Source organism: Lepidochelys kempii, chromosome 14 (assembly GCF_965140285.1).
Source record: "Lepidochelys kempii isolate rLepKem1 chromosome 14, rLepKem1.hap1, whole genome shotgun sequence".
Lineage (NCBI taxonomy): Eukaryota > Metazoa > Chordata > Testudines > Cheloniidae > Lepidochelys > Lepidochelys kempii.
This window is the reverse complement of record NC_136393.1, coordinates 17,797,832-17,817,949: the sequence shown is the minus strand read 5'-3', so window position 1 is coordinate 17,817,949 and position 20,118 is coordinate 17,797,832. Positions and strand designations below refer to the sequence as shown.

The window sequence follows — 20,118 nt, the reverse complement described above, 5'->3', positions numbered from 1 at the left end:
ACATAATTGCTGTTAGTAGTCTACCTTTGAAGCATTATCCTTGGTTTTAATTTGGCTTACATAGGGTACACACCTATACAGAGCTGGCTAAACATACATCCCTGGTTGGCTTTGTTTGAGGTAGATGATTGGTTTTTTGTGGACAATATAATTGTCTATCTTGTAAAGAGTTTGGTCTGCTTTAGAAGTAAAGTAGGTTGGAAAGGCAAAGAATAATTGAGACTTCCAGCATTCAATATTTGCATGTATGCACACTGGTTTTCCTCTCTACCCAAACTACAATTTAGAGAGACTATCCTACAAGTTGCCTCTATTCATAGCTCTCTGATCACACTAGCTATACAGGATAAAATTCCCATCATGAGAAAATATAAGGGAATAATTGCACTCATATCTTTTGCACAATGCAGTCAGGATAGATAACAATATCTAAGTCTTTAAAACTTGAAATAAGCTTAACATGACCAATTGTGGCTTCTCTCAGGTTATTTAACTAAGTGCACTCTAGTAAAGAGCCAGGTCATCAGAAGGATTTGGTTATATTTTTCTGTTTGCTTATATGTTGGAGGAACATGGGGGAAGGGAGCAAGAGGATGAGGAGCTAAGAAGGCTGGTGCTGCATTTTAAGGATAAGTACAAAGATAATGTTTATTTTCTTTGGTTTTTGAGACAAATTGGACTGTAATTACAAGTTTAAAAATGATATTCAAGTACCACCTAAATCATTTAAGAGCTAAATTGCTTATTCTGGTCTTGCCATTTAATACATATTATTGAGTGACATAACCAGGCTGTTCTTTAGAACTACTTATCTTGCTCTACAAAAAACATTACTTATAGCCATGCTCAGATACTATAATATAGTTGCATTAAAATATCATAGTTCTGTATTCTCTGTGTATGGTTCTTAGAGAGTTTAGCAACGAAAGAAAACTAAATGAGCAGTGAATGTAGTGTTTTGACACTATTCATATTTATCAGTAATAGCTCTTTGAATATTTTACATGAGGAAATATTTTAATTTTTAAAATGATTTTTGTTGAACTGTCTTTTTTCATATTTCACCAAAAGAAGGGGGGGGTTAACTGAGTCAAAATAACTAAAATGTTAACAGAATATCAACACTTGACATAGTATTCATCTCTTTCCAGTAATTTTCAAAATACAGATACAGTTTTCTTAAATGTGGGAGTTTTTTTGGATTGCTTATTTCTGGTGCAGAGATATTATGACTTAGAGACCAAAAATTTAAAATTTGTAAGGTTTTATTTTTGGAAGCTCAAAGGAAAAGTTTAAAATTAAACCAGGTAAAGCACTAGAAAACCTATTATTGTAGGGACCAGCCTGCATTGGCAAGCGGATAGATTAGATGTCCTAATAGTTTTTTTTTTCAGATCTTCTTTTTGGATTCTGTACAAGTATACTGTGCCTCAGTATAACCTGTTTGTTGTTTTTGATCTGTTTGTTTTTCACTGGTTTATCAGTTTCTACTAGTATACCAAAAGACGCAAAATATTTATAACTTCTGGGCAGTTCTTAAACCTTTTCAGTGTAAAATGTTTGTAAAATTTACATAAAATGTTGAATATGAACTTGATGATATAGAAGATAAATTTATGATCAAACTCCTTTTATAGAAAAAACGTTTTTAAACAGAAAGATGTAAGGTACTTATTGTGGTGCATAAAATTATCTTATATACGTCTTTTAAAAATAGTGTATGCTTCGTTTTAGTGTAATTTGGAATTTATGTAGAGTATGGTATAGTAATTAAGAAAGTAAAATGTATTTAATGACGTTATTTTAACAGAATTTGAATGGCAGACTAATTCTGAGTCTTGTTTAATCCTTTTCAGATCTTAGTCACAGTGGTTTGGGAGACCATTATGAAAATTCCCACTGGGGACAGCAGCCCACTTTCAGAAGTGAAGCCAACTGCAGCTGGGATAAAGTGATAATAGATAGGACTGACAAGGAAGCGTGGCCTTCCATTACAGGAACTGAGTCTGAATCTGCTTCAGAATGTACTACAGAAACTGACTCTGCCTCTAACTGTGGCTCAGAGAACAGTAGCATGGCTACAGGGAGTGCCCAAGGCAACTTCACTGGACATACAAAGAAAACTAATGGCAATAATGGCACCAATGGAGCACTCATCCAAAGCACTTCTAACCAGAGTGCCCTTGGAGCTGGTGGAGCAAATGGTAATGGAAACTCAACCAGAGTGTGGGGTGTGGCCACAGGCTCCAACTCTGGCCTAACTCACTGCTCTGCCAGTGGTGGGGATGGAAAGATGGACAACATGATTGCAGATGGTAGAAGTCAAAACTGCTGGGGTGCTTCCAACTCAAATGCTGGCATTAATCTTAACCTTAACCCTAATGCCAATCCAGCTGCCTGGCCTGTACTCGGACATGAAGGAACTGTGGGAGCAGGCAACCCTTCCAGTATTTGTAGTCCAGTCAGTGCCATAGGTCAGAATATCGGCAACCAGAATGGTAACCCAACAAGCACCTTAGGTGCTTGGGGAAACTTGCTGCCGCAAGAGAGCACAGAACCACAAACGTCCACTTCTCAGAATGTGTCTTTCAGCGTACAACCTCAGAACCTTAACACTGATGGACCAAATAACACTAACCCCATGAACTCTTCACCAAACCCTATCAATGCAATGCAGACTAATGGACTGCCAAACTGGGGGATGGCTGTTGGTATGGGGGCCATCATCTCGCCCCACCTGCAAGGCCTTCCTGGTGCTAATGGAACATCAGTTTCTCAAGTCAGTGGGGGCAATGGTGAAGGAATGGGTAGTTCGGTATGGGGAATATCCCCAGGTAATCCTGCCACAGGAAACGGCAATTCTGGGTTCAGTCAGGGGAATGGAGACACTGTGAACTCAGCATTAAGTGCTAAACAGAACGGATCCAGCAGTGCTGTGCACAAGGAAGGAAATGGAGCAAGTGCATGGGATTCAGGACCTCCTGCTGGTCCTGGGGTACTAGCATGGGGCAGGGGCAGTGGCAACAGTAGTGTTGGTAGCATGCATTCTGGAGCTTGGGGCCACCCCAACCGTAACACCAGTAATGGTGTTAATGGTGAATGGGGTAAGCCCCCAAATCAGCATTCCAATAGTGACATCAGTGGTAAAGGATCAGCAGGGTGGGATAGCCCTAGTGTTACCAGCCAGAATCCTGCCATGCAGCAGGGCAATGAACAAATAAACTCTTGGGCCAAAGCTGCAGCATCTGTCACCACAGCTAGTGAAGAAAGTAATGACAGTGGTGGAGGTCAAAATGAGGGCAACACTGGGAGAGAAGGAGCAGGAGAGGCCAGAAGGAGAGACAAAGGGGTGATAGACCAAGGGCAAGTCCAGTTGCCAAGGAATGACCTTGACCCAAGAGTTCTGTCCAATACTGGTTGGGGGCAGACTCCTGTAAAGCAAAACACTGCCTGGGAATTTGAAGAATCCCCAAGGTCTGAACGAAAGAATGACAATGGAACGGAGGCCTGGGGTTGTACAGCTTCTCAGCCTTCAAACTCAGGGGGGAAGAATGATGGGTCCATCATGAACAGTACAAATACCTCTTCAGTATCTGGGTGGGCCAACTCTCCACCCTCAGCTGTTCCAGCAAATACAGGTTGGGGAGACAACAACAACAAAGCGCCAAATGGCCCAGGGGGATGGGGAGAATCAGCTAGCTCTACTGCTGTCAATGCTGCTGCTGCTACTGCTGCCAAAAGTGGCCACGCTTGGAGTGGGACCGCAAATCAGGAGGAAAAATCACCGACATGGGGTGAACCTCAGAAACCCAAATCTCAAAACTGGGGAGATGGACAGAAATCAAATCCAGGCTGGACTTCAGGAAGTGGAGATTGGACTGAACCATCATCTGTCCCTGGACACTTGGCTGAGGGGAAGAAGAATGGATCTGGATGGGATACTGACAATAGATCAGGGTCAGGTTGGAATGATACTACAAGGTCTGGGACCAGTGGATGGGGAAATGGCACAAACACCAAGGCTAATACAGGTACAAGTTGGGGAGAATCTCTAAAACCTAGCCCTCAACAGAATTGGGCTAGTAAACCCCAGGACAACAGTGTGAGTAACTGGGGAGGAGCAGCTTCTGTTAAACAGACTGGGTCAGGATGGGTTGGTGGGCCAGTGCCACCCAAACAAAAAGATAGCAGTGAGGCAACTGGCTGGGAAGAGCCTTCTCCACCATCCATTCGCCGTAAGATGGAAATTGATGATGGTACCTCAGCTTGGGGTGATCCAAACTACAACAACAACAAGACTGTAAACATGTGGGATAGAAACAACCCTGTAATTCAGAGCAGTACCACAACCAACACCACCACTACTACCACCATTATCAACACAAATATGGCTGAACCTCAGCCTTCGCACCAGTCAAGTGCCCAGCCGAACCGGTCCCCACTGCTTGGTCCAGGTATGGAAAAAGTTTCATTTTCTTTTTAAGACAGAAGTAGGATACAGTGGAAATAAATATTTTATTACACACACACACACACACACACACGTCTCTGTCTTTTAAGACATACATACACATGCTAATAACGAGGAGTGATTTCAAATGTTTTTAATTAATGTGAATAATAGTATAAAATGAGATCTGTTGGACTTTTCCTATTTATTTAAATTTAGTGTTACTTAAGAATTTGTTCAATTTTTCAGATAAGTTTAAAAAAACGTTTAGGATAATACAATTGTGTAGGTTGTGTTTACTAAAATAAAATAAAAAATATTACATTCTCACCTGCAGAGCCCCCAGTTGATGTGCTTTTCCAGTTGGAAAACTTCTGATATGAGGGAAAACAATGGAGAGTCTGGTGTCACCTTAAAAACTAACAGATGTATTTGGGCATAAACTTTCATGGGTAAAAAACCCAGAAGAAGTGGGTTTTTTACCCACAAAAGCTTATACCCAAATAAGTCTTAGTCTTTAAGGTGCCACTGGATTCCCTGTTGTTTTTCTGAATACAGACTAACACAGCTACCCTTCTGATACCTCATCTGAGGGATGCTCTGTAAAATTCATGAATAGGTCAGCAGGATCCAGGAATGAAAAGAAACTGGTGTGGGGAAGGGGATCCTTCAAGAAATCATTATGGCAGGATCTGCTGTCATAGCTGCACTCAGCATTGCATCAGGTTCAGCAGGCCAGTTGAGGCCTTTTGAGCTAAGAAGGCAAGGGGGAATGGAATGTCTTTAAAGAGTCTGCACTCACTTGTCTAAATTGGTTGTCTGCTGCACAGGAAGAGCATCTGGAAAGTGAGGTGGAGGATTCAGCTGGCACAACCCATAAAAATGTAGCTATGGTCTCACTCAGATTTTCTGAGTCCTGAAAGCCTCATTCAGAAATTAACTCCAGCCCAGCAATGCTTATGCTAGCCACTGTTTCATCCTCTGGGTTGGGATATGCATTGTTGTTTGAAGACCTAGAGAAAGGGATTGAAACTATAGCTAGAGAGCCTATTAAAGTTTATTAGATATTTCATTTTTATATGTACAGTGTTGTAATGTTTGTAGTGTCCTTAATATTTTTTTAATAATTGCTAGATTTATAGAACATTAGTGGCTTAAGTATTATAAACAAAAATTATGCTGTGTATGTTGACTAGCAGTAGTGATTACCCTTTGATGTCAAGCATATTTGGCATAGTGTAGTAATTAGCAATAAATTGTGTTTTTTGTTAACTGTTTTGTACCTGGAATCAGATTTTCCTTGAGAATAAGCATAAAGATAGAGAAAAAGTCAGCCTTGTGCATCATGAACTCTAGACCATAGGCAGGAATCCATCAAGTATTGATTTTAATTGCTCCATAGCTGGACAAACGAGTTTGTAATCTTGCACTCTTTGTACTTGTGAACAGGTGTAGTCTACCTTTTTATTAATTAAGGCAGTGTATTTGCAGATTTACCAAATCACGTGTCCCACATGTCTTAGGGTAAGGGATTTCTCTTCAATGGCTGGCTCTTAAAATCACACTTTTACTGCTCTCAATTGGGAAGTTGCCTTTTTACTGGTCTGCTGCTGAATTCAGAAATTTAATTAGGGAGGCTAGTATTCTCAGTTTTCTACTTTCCTTTTTTAAAAAAAGGAAACCAAGATGTAACAACATCTGATAACCTAGATTATTCAGCTATCCCTGTGCCTACACTAGCGCTAGTCTGCCCTGCTGTGTCACTATTTCAGGAGAAAGACTGGAGTCTTCTGTGTCTTATTTTATATCAAGGCAGTTCCCCGCTTCTTTGTCTCCCTAAGAAGAAAAGAACATTGTTCACTCTCCATGGTTCCATTCAGTAACACTCCTAAATAAATCTCCAAACTTAATTCAGTTTTCCTTAAATGAAACAATATTTTATTGATAGTGCAAAGAAAAGGAGATGGGACATAAACTTACCTTGAGCATTCACCTCTGTACAAATACTACAGAAAGCTTTCTAGGTCTGGTTGAAGTTTAGTTGCAGATTTTTTGAAATGCTGTCTGTATTTATAGCATGGCAGAAAATGACTCCCACAACCTACAGCTTGGTTAGCTTGATGTCTTGGTTAGATACCCTTAGTATCTGACAGTAGGAAAGCCCCCACTTTTCTTTGCTGCTTTTGAAATCCAAGCATCAAAAATCTCATTTATAATTCTTCCTGGGCCTGACATGGAAGTAATCTTTTTCCTAGCGTCCTTGCTACCATTTTGTTTCTCGAACAATGCTTAGTTAACGTATCTGAGACTAGCTTGGATTAGGTTCTGATAGCCAATTTGGAAAGCTGTTCATCCAGAGTACATTTACTCAGTTACGAAATGTGAATTAGAAATTTAGATATCCAACAGAATTAAAACTGGCCAGTAGTCCTTACTTATCTCCCAGCGTTTGTGATAAAGGAAGAATACTTTTCTACAAGTTAAGGAAGTTCAGCGGAATTTTGTTGACTAGCAGAATGAATGTAAGAAAAGCTTCTCAAAAATGTCAGTTTAGCCATTGATTACACTCTTAGTAATCAATCTTGATCTCTCTCAATTTTTTCAAACTTTCAGTGGGTGGGAAGGTACCATGTTGTAATTCCTTTTCATAATTGTCACCATCCTTACTAATCTCATCCTTACAATCACAGCAGGAACAAAGATGAGGCAAGAGGAATTATAGAGGGAAAATCTAATAAATATCTTAGTTAATCTGTATACTAATGCAAGAACTATGGGCAATAAACAGGAAGAACTAGAAATACTAGTGAATAATCGCAATTTTGACATAATTGGCATCACAGAAACTTGGTGAGATAATTCACATGACTGGGATATTGATCCAGAATAAGTTTGCACTGAGGTTGAGATAGTGGGAGGCAGACCTGTTGAAAGTCTCTGAGTAAGGATAAAAGGAGTAAAAAACTAGGTGTGATGTCATGGTACATATCTGCTACAGATCACCTAACCAGGAAGAAGAGGTCGATGAGGCTTTTTTAAATAATTAACAAAATCATCCAAAACATGGGACTTGGTGGTGATGGGCGACTTAACTACCCAGACATCTGTTGGGGAAATAATACAGTAGGTCACAGATTATCCAACAAATTCTTGGAATGCATTGGATACAACTTTTATTACAGAAGGTGGAGAAAGTGACTAGGGGAGAGGCTATTTTAGGTACGATTCAAATAAATAGGGAGGAATTAGTTGAGAATTGGAAGGTGAAAGTGATCATGAAATGATAGAATTCATGATTTTAAGGAATGGTATGCAGGAAAACAGCAGAATATAGACAGTGGACTTCAAGAAGGTAGACTTCCGCAATCTCAGAGAATTGCTAGGTAAGGTCCAATGGGAAGTAAGTTTAAGGGGAAAGAGACTTCAGAAGAGTTGATAGTTTTTTTTAAAATCAATTTTATTAAGAGCACAAGAGCAAACTGTCCCCATGTGTGTGTATATATGGCAAAGGGACAAAATTAGAAAGTCCAAGACAAAACCAAGATTAAACTAGCTAGGGATATAAAGAGTAACAAGAAAACATTTTACAAAGGTATTCAAAATAAGAGGAAGACCAAGGACAGGGTAGGCCCATTACTCAATGAAGAAGAAAACACAATAACAGAAAATGGGGCAATGGCCACAGTGCTAAATGCCTTTTTGGTTTGTTTTCCCCAAAAAAGTTAGCAGTGATTGGAAAACTGAGGACAGAACAAGAAGTAGTTGTTTTAAATTGCTGCAAGGGAGATTTAGGTTAGACATCAGGCTAAAATAGGAAAAGAACAAGTCAAATTATTACTTAGACAAGTAAGATATCTTCAGATCAGTAGGGCCTGATGAAATAAATCTTAGAATACTGAAGGCACTTGCTGAATAGATCTCTGAACCATTAGTGATTATCTTTGAGAACTTGTGGAGGACAGGAGAGATACCCAAGGATTGAAAAAGGGCAAATATAGTACCTATCTATAAAAAGGTGAATAAGGACAACCCAGGGAATTATAGACTAGTCAGCTTAACTTTGGTAACCTGAAAGATAGTGGAACAAATAATCAACCCATCATTTTGTAAGCACCTAGAAGAAAATAAGGTGATAACTAATAGTCAACATGGATTGGTTAAGAACAAATAATGTCAAACCAAGCTAATGCCCTCATAGCCTTCTTTGACTGGGTTAACAAGCCTTGTAGATTGGGGGGAAGCAGTAGATGTGATACATCTTGACTTTAGTAAGGCTTTTGATACTCTCTCACATGACGTTCTCACAAACAAACTAGGGAAATATTGCCTAGATGAACCTACTATAAAATGGGTGCACAAGTCTTTGGGAAACTACTAAGAGAGTAGTTATCAATGGTTCATAATTAAGCTGGAAAGGCATATAAAGTGGGGTCCTGTATGGATCTGTTCTGTATCTGGTTCTGTTCAATATCTTCATATATGATTTGGATAATGGCATAGAGAGTACCCTTACCAAGTTTCTGGACGATACCACACTGGGAGAGGTTGCAAGCATTTTGGAGGACAGGATTAGAATTCAAAATGATCTTGAAAAATTGGAGAAATGGTCTGAAATGAACAAGATGAAATTCAATATGGACAAATGCAAAGTTCTTCATTAGGGAAGGAATAATCAATTGCACAAATACAAAATCGGAAATGACTACCTAGGAAGGAGTACTGCAGAAAAGGTTCTGGAGATTATAGTGGATCACAAACTAAATATGAGTCAATATTGTTGTGCAAAAAAAGCAATCATCATTCTGGGATGTATTAGCAGGAGTGTTGTAAGCAAGACACGAGAAGTAATTCTTCCACTCAACACTGATAAGGCCTTGATTGCAGTACTGTTTCCAGTTCTGGGCACCACATTTTGGGAAAGATGTGGACAAACTGAAGAAAGTTCAGAGAGCAACAAAAATGATTAAAGGTCTAGAAAACATCATCTTTGAGGGAAGATTGAAAAAAATTGGTTTTGTTTTGTCTGGAAAAGAGAAGGCTGAGGTGGAACATAAGTATGCAAGTGTATGTAAATGGTTGTTCTAAAGAGGAGGGTGATAAATTGTTCTCCTTAACCACTGAGGACAGGACAAGAAGTAGTGGGCTTAAATTGCTGCAAGGGAGATTTAGGTTAGACATTAGGAAAAACTTCCTAACTGTAAGGATAGTTAAGCACTGGAACAAATTGCCTAGTGAGGTTGTGGAACCTCCATCATTGGAGGTTTTAAAGAACAGGTTAAACAAACACCTGCTAGGAATGGTCAGAAGATAACACTTAGTTCTGTCTCAGTGCAGGGGACTGTACAAGGTAACCTTTTGAGGTCCCTTCCAGTCCTACATTTCTAAGATTCTGTGTTTTCTTTTCCCTGTTGCTATTTGTTTCCCTATGTTTGTCTTTCAGCCTTTGATGGCCATTTTCAGACAATTACTGTACTGTACATCTGTTTCTGTTCTTCTGGCTATACTTCCTGCCAAAAGACATATTTTTCAATTGTGTCTGTTATTCAAGTCTGGAATGCTGCTGTTCCTACTAATTCTATTCATTGACTTGTACTGGGAGGATATCCTCTTCTGCACTGGGATAACAAGCATCCTTGCACTTATATGTCACTCCCACAGAGGCACATTGGTTAAAAACTTTTATCTTCAGGGTGACTAGGAAAGCATCTGTAAACTTCTGTTGTAGTCCAAACTCAAGTTTTTAGGTTATTGGGTCATTTCAGGAGGAAAGAAATATACAGTTTTCCTTTATAGGGACAGGGTGTTGTGGTGAGCGAATAGCAATGAAAAATATAGGTCACCTTTTAAATACAAGTTATCAGAAACCTGAAAGATCATGCACTGGAAATAATGTTCCATATGATGATTCCCGACATCACAAAACTAATTAGACCTAGCAGTGTTATCTGAAATTCTTCCATCCAGTTTTGTCTTGACCTGGAAAGCTGTCCAAGCTAATGCTACTTATTTTCTCTGAGTTCCCACCTATAAGGATGTTTTGTTCAAGTTCCAGATAGATTTGCCATTTTCTTTTCCTGCTACTGAGTTCTTGGTGCCTCTTATTTTGGTCATGACTAACACTGACATTCCAGATGCTGCTTCTATCCAGTTGTGGTTTTTCTGCCTCTGCATCTCCTTCATTTTCTTCTACCTGGTGTTCTGGAACAATACATATTTATTGTAATTTTGGTATAAAACTATTTCCATACACATTGGCCTTAAACTCTATGATGATATGAACAGAAGAAACCATTAGATCATCTAGTCTGACTTCCTGTCTATCACAGGCCCTTAACTTTGTCCCAGTTATCTTTGTATAGAGCCCAATAACTTGTGTTCGGCTAAAGCATATCTTCCAGAATGGCATCCAGCTTTGATTTGAAGACATTAAGAGATAAAGGATCTAGCGTTTCTTTTGGTAGGTTAATCACACTCACTGTTAAAAATTTGTGCCTTATTTCCATTTTGAATTTGTTTGGCTTCAGCTTCCAGTCACTAATTAAAGTATTTTTAAAAGTTGAGGATATCTGTTTTCATTAAATTGACCTAAACTCTAGAAAGAAAAATATTTTCCAGGGGCTAAATGGATGACAAATATAATGGACTTGCAAAACATTTTAATCATAGTACCTTGCACATGAAATTGTCACTTCAGATTTTTTTAATCTTTCTGGCAGTGTTAAAGTAATTCTTTCTTTACACTAATTCTGATTTTAGTAGATCATATCCACAATTTTGAAACTATAAATTTTAAATTATGTGCTATTCACACTATTCAAATAATTCGATACCTTGCACAGGAAAACTTACTATTTTTAAAAAGAAAAGGAATATTTGTGGCACCTTAGAGACTAACAAATTAGTCTTTCAGGTTTTGAATGTTACCTTTCAATAAAAGGTGTTACTATACATGGTTTCCTCTTCAGATGGAAAAGCACTATTACAGATTTTTTTTGTTTTCTAAATTTATCTGCTTATACCATATGACTTCTAATGATCATTTTTAAAAAATCCAACCGAGAAACCATAGCATTAGGTTCAAATGATAATATTGAAAAATGTGCATGAATGTTCATTAAAAAATGCTGAGATAGTGAAATAAAACAAAATCCAAAATATTTATATATTGGTATATGTTGTAAAAGGAAGAGAATTGTTGCTTTAAAAATTAATTCTGAAATCATTGTTGCAACAATGTTATGAATAAACATCTGTCTGTGTGTGTCTGTATGTATTACACACAGAACTGTTAAAAGGTTGCAAAGTCAAGCACTCAAAAGTTAGGAATTGCCATAATTATGGTGGTTGCCTGTGCAGCCATAATTGGGCCACCTTGTGTGCATGCATTGTGATGCAGTCTTTAATTACGTGATCATATACACAGGAGGGAGTTGCTCTGGGGATGAATCAGGTTTGTGTTGTAAAGAAGGCTATTGTCTGTCAAGTCCCTTTGACTTTGTTGCAGAAATTGGAAATTATGTAGTGAATGAAGTAGGAGATTACAGGAAGAGAAAAGGAAGTCTCATGGGTAAGACAGTTGAATGCTGCCCTGCAGGCCTGGATTCTATCCCTGTCTGTGCTTCATTATTCCTGTGTGATCCTAAATAAGTCACTTAAACCTCATTTTCTGAGTGCCAAACTTGAGACCCTGGGGTCTGATTTGCTCTGATGCTGAGCACTCACAACTACAACTGAAGTCAGTGGGAGCTGAGCTTAAATATATACAGTGATATAGAAAGCTAAATACTCTGAAAAATAAGGTCCTTGATGCCTGAACTAGGGCACCCAAAATTAGGGGATGCTTTTGCCCTTAACCTCTGTGGCTGTGCTCCCCACATATAAAATGGGGATAATACAGCCCCTTCACTTCTGTTTTGTGAAGATGAATTAATGTTTGTGGAGCACTCAGATATGATCGTGACGAATGCCATAGAAAAGCCCATAAGGAAATCAATAATTCTGTCTTCAGATCAGGGTTTGAATAGGGTGACCAGATGTCCAGTTTTTAAAGGGACAGTCCCATATTTTAAGGCCTCCTGCAGGTGTTCTAACTTTTTCTTAAAAACGGGCAAATTGTCCCGTATTTTCTGCGTGCCTCCCCCCCATCAGCACTGGTGGGTGCTGCTGCTGACCGGATCCTTGGTCGCCAGCCACCTGCCTGCCAGCGGTTAGTGGCACGGGGGTCCAGTGGTCGATGATGGGAATGGGTGTGCAAGGCTGGTGGCGGGGCAAAGTTGCAGTGCACAGGGTTGGCCACTCCCTCTGCTGGTCTGTCAGCACAGTCCCCCCCTGCATGCTGGCTCCCGCCTCCCATCCCATTTCCAGCCGGCAGTGGCTGTGTGCTGCAGTGGCTGGTGAGTGCGGGCAGGTGCTAGATGATGGCCGCTTATGTGTCACCTCTGCTAACCACCCATCGGCCCTTTACGTGCTCCCCCTCTCGCTGTCCTCCCCCTGTTTTGCTCCCCCTCCCCCCAGCCCCACTGCTCCTCCACATCCCCCCGACAGGGCGCATACTGCTCCCAGTGCTGTGCAGAAAACCAGCCCCTGGTTAGAGTGCTCCGCTCCCCTACAGCCTGGCGAGCAGGCTCCTTCCTTTCCGCACTGTCTCTGGCTGGGCTGGAACCCTGGGAAATCTCAAAACTTTCTGGCATGAGCTGGGCTCCACAGCAGCCCCCCCTCCCCGGGAAGGGGCTTAGTACCCTCTTCACCTGCTCCCCCGGCCCTGGGTCCTGCCCCCAGTGAGCACAGGGCTGCTCTGTTCCATAGGCACACTCTCTTGCTGAGCCACCTCTCTGGCTGGGTTCGCTGAAGCCCCTGCAGTCAGGTTCCCTGGGCCCTGCCTGCTGCACAATGCATCCTTAGGGCTTAACCCCTTCCTGCCCGCACTGTAGCTGGGGGACAGGAGGCGGCTGGGTTATGTCAGTGGCCAGCAGCAGCCTGGAGGTGTTAACTGCTTTTCGACACTGTGCAGGCAGGAAGGGACAAGCTGTTTCCAGCCACAGGGGAGGGTGGTAGAAGAGATGAGATCTGCAAAGACACGGGGCAGGTCATCCCTTTCCCCCCTCCTCCTTCCTTGCAGCTAGAAGCAGCTCCCATCCCTTCCCTCCTGCACAGTGCAAAAAGGCTGCTGCGGGCCACGTTCTGGGCTTGGCCTTGGCAGAAATCTGGGGCCGGGGAAGGGGGCATGCATGTGACCCTGCATGCCTCCCAACCATGTATTGCCTCAGGAAGACGCGGCGCCAGGTACCAGGAGAGGTGTGTCTGTCCTGGGGGCCCAGCCAGGCATCGAGGACGGAGAGAGCCGGGCAGGGAGGGTCGGGGTCAGTCACCCCCTCGTGTGAGAGAGGTGTACGGGAGTGTGTGTGTGTCACCTCTCCCCGTGTGAACCCTAAAGCCTTAAAGATAAGAAGGTAAATAATAAGAATCCAGCTAGGCAGTATTTCTTTTTAATGGGGGCTCAGTCAGCTTCATGTTAATTTGAACATTTGTATTGCATATTTCTGATTGATTGCTGTTGAACTCACTTGAATATGAGTAATTTTACCAGGTGTCCCATATTCAGCATAGGGAAATATGGTCACCCTAGGTTTGAATAATGTGGAGGTCTTGTGGCACTGGTATGTTCTGTGGCCTGGAACTATCTTTCTTCTACAAGAAATATTGGGTGGGTATCTCAACCTCTACGGAGGCACCTGAGAGTCTTTCTATCTCACACTGACTACACTGTTCTTAGAATATAAAAACTCTCACACAGTAAATATATAAAACCACACAGGAAGTAGGTGCCCTTAAGAAGTTAGTTGTCACTTCATAGAAAAATGTAAGAGAGTAATGCTGTGAGCAGGTTTCAGAGTAGCAGCTGTTAGTCTGTATTCACAAAAAGAAAAGGAGTACTTGTGGCACCTTAGAGACTAACACATTTATTTGAGCATAAGCTTTTGTGAGCTGTAGCTGTAACAAATAAATGTGTTAGTCTCTAAGGTGCTACAAGTACTCCTTTTCTTTATGCTATGAGCAGGTATTCTCTCTCCTTAGAATAGGGAGTTCTGGTAATGCCTTACTTAAAAGTAAAAAGTTTACATAATTATTTTCAAATGGGGCCCATTTTATTAGGTTGCACCAGAGTCATTTGCCCATGTTTTCCTTCATGGAAAATCTAGGATAAAGAAGAAAAATCCCTTTTTATTTTTTAAATACTTTTTACTCTAACAACTTATTTCTTTTTTGCTACATGACTACTTTTGTGTTGAGATATAAAGTGTATGATGAAGATGAATGGACATTTTCTATCCTAGTTTCTCCTTGAAGTGTGTGTCTTTCTAAGCAAATAAAGAAAAATATGGCAATTGAAGCATCAAAGCTACATTGAACAGAATGAAAACCAATAACCCGGAAGAGCATTTAACAGAAAAAACAATTCTCAAAAAATAATATAAAAAAAATATTGTTCTGATAGAGGAAACCATTAAGGATCATCTTTAGGTCTGTAATTTAAGATTAATATCTCAAACTCTACGTAGATGGTCTCAACCACAGTTGAACTTGGTACATTTTCATTATATTGGACCAAGAATCTTCATGTAATTTTTTTCTCTCATAATATGGTCAGGAGAGTTACTGTAATTTTACAATAGGACACAGATGTTGCGTCTAGCACTAGAATATCATGAGATCAGACCGTAACCTCACCTATGGAATGGTGACCTCAACCCTCTTGCTTGAGCATACTGTACTATGTCACCAATTTAGGAAGAGAGGATTCTGTCCCTGTATTTCTGAGTTGATCCTCTGCTGAAGCGCATTTATAAGGAGTGTAGGTTTTCACCCTCAGTGTGCAGTGTGTCTAATTGATATTTTACCATTGGTGGAGAAGGGGGAATGAGAGGGGAATCCTATGCCTGGTCCATAGTTCCAGTAAGTGTTGAAGGGATAGCTGATTCATTTAAGAATATCATTATATTCACAAAATTTCAGCAGAGGATAGAGATGTACTTTAGCAGATATGACCCGTCAGTCCATTTAACAAGGCGTTTGTAGTTCCTGTTTCAACAACCAACAAAACAAAACACATATTTTAAAATGGCATAATACACATCCTGTGCATTTTTAACATATTTTGAAGGCAAATTAAATATACATTTCTTGCCTCTTGACAGTTTCTCTTAGACTTTTGATTGTGTGGTCTCTCGTAGAGTAGTAAATACTAAAACCAATTTTTCTGCATTACATCAAAAGTTCATGTTGCAATTAGCAACATGTCTTGTACAAAGTAAATTCTTACAGATTGCTGTAGACCATTTTGATGGTAAAAGGCTGACCTGCAGAAAACTGATGCCTCTGTCTGGTTCTTGTTTTATGCACATAGTTAAGTTGAATAAATGAGGTGGGTTTTTTTGTTTTGTTTCGAAAGTGCATGTTGAAAAGAAACACCAATTAAAACACCACCCGGAAAACTTTCTAAAAGTAAAATATGACCCTTAATCTTTGAATCACAATTTTTTCTTGCACAAAGTCATTTTTACATGGTTTTAACCTTAAACAGTCTATTGACTGTTGCTAATCTGTTTAGGATCATGTTATGCTTCTGGAAGTCTCTCATCAAACTGCAAATAAAGCAAAGCATGCAGTATTTCAACAAAAGTTGATATCCACACCCATTCAGTATGCTTTTCTCCGAGATGAATAGCTAAACAGAAATGGTTGCTTTTAAGCTCTTTAGCTAGCTACCCCCACAACTCATTCTGAATTGAAACCAGACCGAGTCCCTCCTTCACATAAACAGAAGCCTAACTTTTTTTTGCATCTGTTTAATTTCTGTTATTCCACTAGGCAGTTCCTTTTCTTACCTGGAAAAACCGAAGAAGTGTGACAAAAGCCAGTCTGATAGTGCAAAACATAATTAGAAAAGAAATCCATGGTAAAAATATAATAAAATAAGAAGAAAGGGGGACACTCTTGTGCTCTGAGGAGTTAATATTTTTAGTCTCAGTGGATAATGGGAAACACCCATTTTAATTTCAGTTGGAAATAATAATGTCTGTATTATGCACAAGTGGTAAAGCAACAAGTGAACTATGCATTTTATCCCAAACAAATGACAAAAAACCTTTGTGTATTTTAGCAAGTATTCATGTGCTAAATACTTAAGGAAAAACAATTAGGTTTTTTTATTATATTGGCACACTTTTTCACATTCTTCTGCTTGTAAAGCCAATCGTGCACATTTTGGATGGAGAGAAAATTAATAAAATATCAGACCTCTAAAATGTATCTATAATACCTGTTCTTTATCTAATAATGTGTGGTTAAGGTCTGATCTAAGGCTATTCTATGTCCTATTGTAAAACTAGGACTCTCTACTTTCTAATGATTAAAAGCTCCAGTCTCTAGCCCTGATATGACACAAGATATATCAGACCTTAAACTTCACTGCTCCGGGACCAGTAGAAGTTTTGGGGATGCAGAGACAAGAAACATTTCTATAGCTACTGAGTGGTTTGTGATGTTAGTAGTCCTGGTAAAGATGAATTAGTGGACAGAGTGCAGATCAAGTGTATAAGGGTGCATGGTAAATGAAATCTGTCATTCTGCAATTTATTACATGGATATCACTTCTGCTTTTGTGGAGTCAATATTGTGTGTAGTATATTGTATGATTCTACACAAATAATGTATAGTAATAAACTTTCACTCTACACTTGTCAGCTGGGTCTAATGATAATTCATGGGTTTTTACCCTTTCCAACAGTTTTCATATAAATGAATAATGAAAAGTGTCTGAGTGCATCAGAAATTAAATTTGTCTATTTAAGCCAGTCTCCCCACATTGCCTTCTAAAGCGTCTCAACCCTGACCTGAAGAATACTACCTCCAAGGTGAAGTGAAAACCCATTTTTACGGTTTATTCAGTTTTGCACCCCTGTTGAAAATAACAAGAATGCAATTTAGTGCTGTTTGTGTGGGTTTTTTATGATATTGAAACTGATGTGAATCCACAGACTAATTTCACACAGACTTCCAAATGTTTTGTGTATGTTGTCATAAACACAGTTAGGACTAGAGTATGCATGATTGTGAGGTTTGAGTTACTCCTATAATATAAATATTTAGAACTAGAGGAAGAAAATCCAACTGAAGAATTTCAAATAACAATCTAACCATTGGAACCACCAAGACCCCTATTTGCTTTGCTGACTAATGCAAAAAATGCATTAGCACATCTCATTGGTGAATTCTGACTTAGAGTACCACAGGCTTAATAAATAGAAATTCTCTTTAAACTTATAATACAATCAAGTGTGCTGGAGCAAACAGACAACAAAGATGACAAATCAATATTAAAGTTTCCTTCAGTAGATAAATTTGTAAAATGTTTTTTTGTAGCAAAATTTCAGATGAGCATTTCTCAGTTGTTTTTATTTAATATAAAATTGCTATTAGAAAAGTTTTAAAGGGCTCTGAGTTGCACTCCCTGTCAGTACCTAGACCAAGCCGGGGAAGCTGGTCTAGGTACTGATCCACCAGTGCGCCAGGCAGCACAGTAAGGAGGCAGGGAGCGGGGGGCAGAGGAGTTTGGGGGTGGTGGTCAGGGGGTGGGGCAGTGATCAGGGTGGTTGAACGGAGGTAGGGGTCCCGGGGGGGGGCAGTCAGGAAGGAGGGGGATGGGTTGGATGGGGCCGTCAGGGGCAGGGGTCCCGGGGGGGCAGTCAGGGGACAGGGAGAAGGGGTGGTTAGATGTGGCAGGGGTCCCGGGGGGGCCATCAGGAAGGAGAGGCAGGGCGCAGTCAGGGGCAGGGGGTCCAGGGGCGGTCAAGGAGAAGGCGTGATTGGATGGGGAAGGGGTCCGGGGGGTGGGGGGGCCAGTCAGGAAGGAGAGGGAAGTTAGGGGTGGGGAGTCCGGGGGCATTCAGGGGACAGAGAGCGGGGGGTGGATGGGGCAGGGGACTCCAGGGGGGCTTGCAGGAGGCGAGAAGCAGGGGGAGTCGGATAGTGGGTGGGGGCCGGGCCATGCCTAGCTGTTTTGGGAGGCACAGCCTCCCCTAACCAGCCCTCCATATAATTTCAGATGTGGCCCGATGCGGCCCTTAGGCCAAATAGTTTTCCCGCCCCTGCTCTAACATGTGGGTCCTGGTGATACCTGACTTATTTGGAGAATTTGCTGTGGAAAATAATTTCACTGTTAACTATGGATCTGTCTTTGTCATTTTAATTGTCTATCTAGGATTAAATCCATTATTATAAACTGTTATATTAGCAACTAATATTATCAGCAGATACTTAATAAGTTAACAGTTTATAGCCACGTATAGCTTAATTATTTCACAGTACTATTAGACTGTCTAGTGACAGATTGACTAGTGGTTGTTTTGTTACCAATCAACTTTATAAGGAGATCTCATTGTTCTAGAACACAATCTGTTTCTTTTTAACCTATATGAGGCCTCTTGATTTTTGTTTGCTTGTTTTCAATTCCACTGTCTCCTCTTTGCAGTGGATAAAATAAATCTGAGGAAAAATAACACATCTACCAAATGACCATAGAGTGATTTTAAGGGGAAATAACTGCCTTGTGACACAGTTTCATTTCTCTTGATTATCCAGGGCTGGATTTCCTATTGGCTGAGACCCCATGTTGATTATGCTTTATCTTTCTGTAAACAAACCCTGCTACTGTGCCCAAAATATTTTTTTAATAGGGTCGCTGTTAGGGTTACCATATTTGAACATTCAAAAAAGAGGACACTCCACTGGGGGTGGGGTGGTATCTCGTGCCTCCCCACCCCAACTCCACCCCTTCCCCGCCCCCATTCCAACCCCTTCCCCAAAGTCCTCGCCCCAACTCTGCTCCCTCCCTGCCCCATTGGACCCCTTCCCCAAATCCTCGTCCCGGCCCTGCCTTCTCCCCTGAGTGCGCCACGTTCCCCCTCCTCCCCGCCGTGCGAAACAACTATTTCACAGCGCAAGCCCTGGGAACTAGGGGGAAAAAGCAGGCACTCTCTCGAGTGATCAACATTCACTTTCTTTCTTGAATGATCAACATTCACTCTTTCTTGAACGATCAACTCTTCTTTGGGGAAAAATAATAATGGCAAAATCCCGGATGTTTTTAGATATTTAAAAATTCTTCCCAGATGGCGATTTAAGAACCAAAAAGTTGGACGTGTCCGGGAAAATACGGATGTATGGTAACCCTAGTCACTGTGTGTATTGATATTACTGGTCTACAGCATTAAAATAGTGGCTGGAAATGTTAGTGTTAAACACATACTTTCTTGCCACGGAGAAAGCCCTTTTATGGACTTTATTCCTGTTTTAAAAACAGATCTGTGTTTGCCTAAAACCATGGAGATATTTTCTCAGGACACTTTATATCTGTCTCTCTCGCACTGTAAAGAAAAATGTAAAAACAGAAATTTTCTATTAGCAGAACTGTAGAAAACCAACAAAATGATTTCAATAGTTTAAGCTGTTATAGAGATATTGTCTTTCCCAAAGCCTTCCAAAAGACAGATTGGAGAGGTTTTAAAAGCACTTTAAATCATTTCCATCCAAACAATTCTAGCTCATTTTCTAAGCTGCTTCCATTGTGAAATCTAAAGTAGTAGTGGAAAGCAGTACCCTTACCAGTA

The 20,118-nt window shown here is 40.4% G+C and overlaps 1 protein-coding gene across 11 annotated transcripts in view; it reads left to right on the top strand.

The window, feature by feature from the left end:
* TNRC6C (trinucleotide repeat containing adaptor 6C) overlaps positions 1–20,118 on the top strand; it is a 204,051-nt gene that overhangs the window by 133,659 nt on the left and 50,274 nt on the right. For all 11 annotated transcript variants that reach the window (XM_073311080.2, XM_073311085.2, XM_073311087.2 and 8 more), the window contains one exon: positions 1,857–4,454. In XM_073311080.2, coding sequence (XP_073167181.1) covers positions 1,857–4,454 — 2,598 coding nt within the window. The remainder of the gene's footprint in view (positions 1–1,856; positions 4,455–20,118) is intronic.